Source organism: Medicago sativa, chromosome 8 (assembly GCF_051527215.1).
Source record: "Medicago sativa cultivar Bolivia chromosome 8, Bolivia_mono, whole genome shotgun sequence".
NCBI classification, from domain to species: Eukaryota; Viridiplantae; Streptophyta; class Magnoliopsida; order Fabales; family Fabaceae; genus Medicago; species Medicago sativa.
The window spans coordinates 88,313,353-88,319,534 of NC_140756.1; the positions used below are offsets into that span (position 1 = coordinate 88,313,353).

Sequence of the window (6,182 nt, forward strand, 5' to 3'; positions counted from 1 at the left end):
AAAGTGTTACATTGATATGAGTCGACATGTTACTTTTACAACCTCTATAGCTTTCCGCATAAGCTATCATAGCTATAAATTTTCTATTTGAGTGATCATTCAGTCGCATGATAATTTCATTTGCATAGTTTATGAGAAAAACGGGTAAAAGAATTATAAATTATTCTTCCGCACTAAAATACGTATAGTTTGTTAAGCTAGGTTTGCAGAACTCACGGTCATAGATGAAATACATATTACATGCGTTAATTTACAATAATATTTTCATGAACATTTTTCTGAATAAAGTAATTTCACGAGCTTCACGACTATTATTGGACATCGTTTTCAAATAACTACATTTAAAGAAAAAAAAACCTACTCCTAATTGTCATCAGGGGCATTATATAATGCAAGAACTTGCTACACTCATTCGTAGGGTTATTTTTTAAAAATATTATCTCATCGAAAAACGAGAGAAGTTCTAGTAGTATTTTTTAATTTTACGCACGAGTCCAATTATTGAATAAATTAACCATATGCTTAACTCAACTTTTCTCAGATAAAAATGTTAGCGTGTGGGCATTTCCCACTATTGTACTGTGTATATAAAGGGAGATCAAAGTTTAATAAAGTGCGTGCAATTCAGATGCTTAATCAAGAGTTACAGTATTAAATTTGAGCGCATAGTTGTTAAACTTTCAATATTTTACAGGATTTTGATTTGATGTCATCACTCCTTCCCTCATCTGTATGCAAATTTCAACTAAAATCCCTTATTCACAAAGAGCTTACACCATATCCCTTACCTAACCAAATGCCTAAATCCTGGCTCAGTAATATATAATGAGATGTGTTGTATTTACCACTTATAGCCCTAAAAGAGTGCCCTGGGGGCACTCTTTAACATTTCCCTTATTTAAATGTAGTAATACAAATGTGTTAAGCATAAAGAAACTACAAAAGGTGCAAAAGAAAAATAGAAAATAGTACAACAAAGGGAGGGTGGAAGAAATTAACATGCAGTATTGTAAAACCATTCTAGCGGCTCAATAAACTTATAATAAACATAAACACATCCTTTGTCATAGGGGATTGGATATTTTACTGGTAGTACATTAGGTGCTGAGTGGTGGCAACATTAGGGAATCCTGCCCCGTACCCAGCCCCAAGAGCACCCATTCCCATGGCTGCCCGCTTTACGGCATGTGCCTCATTCATTTTGCTCAAAGCCAACTGGCGTTCATACAATGCAAGACCGGCAGGTGAAAACCCTGGCACTGGTACATGCGTAGAAGCTGGTGGTGGAAGAGGAGTAGAGGCTGTTCCTGGAGGAGTAGGCTTGCTACCCCATGAACACTGCAAAATATCAATTTACAAGATTAAATAACAGATGTATCATTTTTCTAGAGCCTTTGAGTATTATGAAGCTTATTATATATGGTCGAGGATATGATGCAAGATCTTTGTGAATTAGAGACTTCAAATTTGTCTTTGAAAATTACAGATACTAATGAAACCTTTGTCTTTGAAAATTACAGATACTAATGAAACCTTGATACAACATTTTTTCTGGTAATATGCCTCTAGATAAAAAGCCAAAAAGGATAGACAGATATCATGACATGATATACTAAATAAAAGAATACTCAACAGATAAATTATAAATACCCTGCCAGTTGGCCATTTACCTTGATAGGTTTGCCAAACAGAAACCGAGCATTGCCCATCTGTATAGCAAGAGCTGCTTCACCATGGGTACTGTATCTCACAAACCCAAAACTTTTGTCTCGTTGCACCCTAACATCTTCAATAGTTCCAACACCGAGGGCATGAAAATGATGATGGAGATCAACAGTAGTAACCTGCGATTTCACAGACCATGATAACAAAAGGCAATTTTAGAACAAACTGAATTTACAGGACTCTGCTATACATATTTTATATAGCTTAAAAATCTAATTGCTAAACCTGCACACAGCAGCCAGAGTCCATACTATAGTAACTATAGTCTAAACCCATTTAAATAGACAGAGAAAGTACTCCCAGATAGATATGAATGATTAGTAAGGTAAAAAAAAAAAAAGAGTCAAAAAAAAGTATGAATCCTTGCCTCGGGAGCAAGATTGCCAACATAAACAGTGGTATATTGAGGATTCTTCTCAGGACTGTCATCACTGGTCATTTCCTGCGCTTCTTCTACAGAAAATAAAAGCCAACCAAGAAGTAAGCATTATTCACCAAGCAAAATCAACAATCAGGCCACTATGATAGATTGAAAATTATCAATAGATGCATAAAAAAAAAAAAAAAATTCAAAAATGTCAACCGTGACATAAATGAAAAAACCGCACGACTACAACAACATTCAACAGCTTTAAAGCTAATATTAGGATGACCCCGTTAAAAAATCATTTGAAGCCAACAATTGGAATATTTTTAAAACAATGAAGTAGTAACCGTTTTCATCAGAAATCATTGTATAATTTATAGGTGTTTTAAAAAAAAAAACTACAATGAACACTCGAACGCACTGACTTCTAAAGCCAACTGCACACGATAAAAAAACAAAGAAAAAAATGAAAACACCCAAAAAGGAATTTTTGTATAATAAACCCGTGATCTCACCAGATGTTCCACTAGTTAACTCCACAACACTTTTGGACTCTGAACTCTGATTTTCACCATTGATATTAGCTCCTTTTGTGGCCCAATTACAACGGATCTGTCTACTTCCAAGCCATTTACCTGAAGTATCAGAAAAACAATAAAAAATCCGGACTCAACTGAAGCACTAAACGTCATTGATATATAACTAAAAATTAAGAATACAGTAATTCAATGAACCAAACATCCAATAGCATTATCGCTAATTTACTGGTGTTAGTGAGGTGAGGACTTGAATATCAAATGCTTCGGACCATAATCCCATATAACCAATCAAAATGTTTATTTATTTGATCATTCCGCATAAACAACAGCACAATTAGGTGCTCATCATCAGATCCCCCTAGAAGGTGGTTTAACCATGAAATAGGCACCACATGTATATTAATTTTCCGATATAATGTGATTCCAACTAAAAAAATAAATCTGGCTGGAGCTTGCAGCAAGATATGGATTCGAATGTTATAAACAATTTACATCTTAAAGGTTGAAAAAATATAAATGATGTGGTATCAATCAATTACCATACACACTTCACTTCCACTATGTTGAAAACAAAAAATGAGAAACTAGTATTTACACGATAAAATTATCTTACCAGTTAAATCGTTTATGGCACTTTGGGCTTCCTGTTAAATTACATACAAAAACAAAGTCACCCAACCATTAGCATGGCAAGCACACAAAAATAACCAAAGAGAGAAGAAAGATAACAAATGTAAAAAGTGAAGATTTCATGCCTGCTGATTTCGAAAAGAAACAAATCCAAACCCCCTAGATCGGCCTGTCTTCTGGTCCCACATTACCCTTGCATCTCTGCAACAAACCAAGTGTCATGATATTAATGAATTTGAATTGATTTCAGACACACATTCGAGTGCAAGTATTTCTAACAAAACATCCCCCTGAATAAACCGGGATAACAAATCGAAAAAAGAAAATATAAAGGGCATATAAAACTTACGAGCAACTAGAATACGCAGAGAAGCAAGCATACAGAGTTGCATCTGTAACCTCGGGACTAAGGTCGCCAACAAAAATATGGAAGTGTCCTAAATCCGATTGAATAGTAAAAGTAAATTTGTGTTCAGAAAAAGACAGGCAAAATTAACTCCAAACATACATAATCAGCAGAAATATAACCTGATGTGTCTTCTCTCTGACCACGAGTATAAGCCCAGTTAACTTTGATAGACTGCCCAAAACTGCAGACAATGTGTTGGTTAAAATAACAACTAACAAAAACCGTTCCAATAACTACCATTAACTAAGAAAATACATACATGTTCCTCCCATTGAGAGTCACAATAGCAATTGCAGCTGAACTGCGATCAAAGTAGTCCACGAAGCCATATGATGACTGCAGATGACAATATATAGCAGATCATCATGGTTGAAAAGACAGGAAAAATAAACATCACATGAAAAGCCATATATAGCCAATTGTCTAGCCAACTATTTTTTGGTTAATAAATAATTTGTTATTAAAAAAGCTAACAGAAAGTGTGAACTATGCAACTTTATCAATATTCTATTTTATTTTCTCTTTGAGATCATTATCGACAAAGCTGACCTTTTCTTTTCGAATAAGCTTGCACCCTTCAAGGGCACCAGCACTTGAAAACAGCTCTTGAAGTAGGGGCTCTGAAACCTGAGGATGAATGTTGCCGACATAACTGCATTTCCCCAAAAGTGATTATTAGATATACAAAACACAAAATATAAAAACAAAGAAAAACTCACGGAGACTGCGGACAAAAAAAATTGAATCGACTAACTACAAAAGAGTAGAAACAATTTACAATTTTAAAGGCAATGAAGTCAACAGGTCACTTAAGGCTGCTAAACTAGGAAAAATCACTAGATAAACAAAAAACTAAGGTCCCTTACATTTATTTTTAGTTTCAAGTTGGTCCCCTATGTTTAAAAAGTTTGAAGTTGGTCTCTTTCGTTACTAACTTTACAACAAGTTAGTCTTTAGTCAAATTTCCGTTCAAAACATGCATGTGGCTAACAGAGACGAACACATGGATAACTTTGGGGGTGCCATGTGGACGTTTTGGACACATTTAACTCAAAATTTGATGAAAAAGACGAACTTATGTAGACATCAGTATCGAAATGGACCAACTTGGAACTTTTTAAACATAGTAGACCAACTTAAAAACTAAAATAACTTCAAAGAACCAAACATGCAATTTAGCCAAAAAAGAAAGAACAATAGAAGAAATTTATTAAAAAAACAAGAAAAAAAGAAGTGTCAATTTAGACTCACACACTGCGGCAAGTACTCGAATCAAAGCCAGGAGGCAGATTTCCACTCAAGATAGGCTCTATCTGCAAAATAAAAATGTAAAAAACCAAAAAATAAAAAGGAGAAAATCCTAAAAGCAAAATTATATACTACCCTCTCCACTAATCCAATCAAACAAAATTCAAATACCCAGCAACGCTGAATAATTCTTTAAAAACTACACATCATATAATCATTTAAAAACTAATGATTATTTAATTATTATTTTTTCTACCTTTTTGCTTTTTACATGTGTGTGAACAAATGAAGTGTTTAAATCCTCATGTCCACACAAGAATTGCTCATAACAGAAGAAATACCTAAGTTATTAAGCATTTACAGAAACACTTAGACACCTGACCTGATACGACACTACACTAGTAATAATTTGTGAAAATGACAAAATTGAAAATAATCACTTATGTCGGTGTGGTGTCGGACACCTGATACGCCTTCTATCAGAGCTAGCTGTCGGTGCTACAGAGTAGCTAAGGTTTAAACTCAAAAGTAAACACAATGAATAATTCGTGCTGTTGAATATTTTATTTTCCCCAACGTAGACAATACATCAAAATTTCAGAATAATTTACATATCTATATTTTTTTTAGGCGATGGACAGTTATAATTGATCAATTATCAAGTAATTGAATTTAAAACAGTAATGTGAAAAATAATACTGTATAAAAAATAAGTGAAAAGTGGAACCTGTGGAGGATTAATAAGAGCAGGGTGTTGGTAGAGAGAGTGTTGCTGAATCAGAGGATTCTGCCTAAACTTCTGTGGCAACATCTTCAGTTCTAGGGTTAGGGTTTGGAGAGGTAATAGAAATGGGAAATGAAAAGTAAATTACAAAGAGAAAAGAAAATAAGAAGGAAAAGAAAAAGAAAAAAAAAGAAAAAAAAGAAGAAAAAAAAAACCCTCGAAGAGAGGGTGAGGAAGAAAAGACAGACAATAGAAAGAGGAAGAAGATGATACAGAATTGTTGTTAGGGGGAAACTGTTTCAGAGTCAGACTTTCCGTTTAATACTATACTACTACTACTAGTACCCTCCAAACTTAAGAAATTTGCTCTCCACCCAGCAACTTTTACTCGCACCCTGCAGCCATGTCGAAAATGCTCATGCGCTAGTTAACTTGCGCAAGTGTAAGTTTCTGTGCAAGTTAACTTACGCAACGCAAGTTAAGTGGCGCAAGGATACTTTTTCAAATTATTTTTATTAACTTATTCGAAATTATTTTGTT

At 34.2% G+C, this 6,182-nt stretch overlaps 1 protein-coding gene across 1 annotated transcript; it reads right to left on the reverse strand.

The window, feature by feature from the left end:
- Positions 1-821: 821 nt before the first annotated feature.
- On the reverse strand, positions 822-5,927 carry LOC146902906 (oligouridylate-binding protein 1-like). The gene is made up of 12 exons (XM_085738157.1): positions 5,646-5,927; positions 4,922-4,983; positions 4,220-4,322; positions 3,930-4,006; positions 3,790-3,851; positions 3,611-3,698; positions 3,387-3,462; positions 3,245-3,275; positions 2,608-2,727; positions 2,093-2,178; positions 1,671-1,844; positions 822-1,338 (listed from the first exon to the last, which is right to left on the reverse strand). Exons 1-12 carry the CDS (start codon positions 5,727-5,729, stop codon positions 1,084-1,086), a joined length of 1,218 nt encoding a protein of 405 aa, XP_085594283.1. The 5' UTR covers positions 5,730-5,927; the 3' UTR covers positions 822-1,083.
- Positions 5,928-6,182: the final 255 nt, after the last annotated feature.

Coding starts and splice junctions, on each gene's coding strand:
- LOC146902906 (XM_085738157.1), bottom strand. CDS start 5,729: ATGTTGCCACAGAAGTTTAGGCAGAATCCTCTGATTCAGCAACACTCT. Junction 2,179..2,607: donor GTTAACTAGTGGAACATCTG/GTGAGATCACGG, acceptor TATTTTCTGTAG/AAGAAGCGCAGGAAATGACC. Junction 1,339..1,670: donor TGTTTGGCAAACCTATCAAG/GTAAATGGCCAA, acceptor GATATTTTGCAG/TGTTCATGGGGTAGCAAGCC.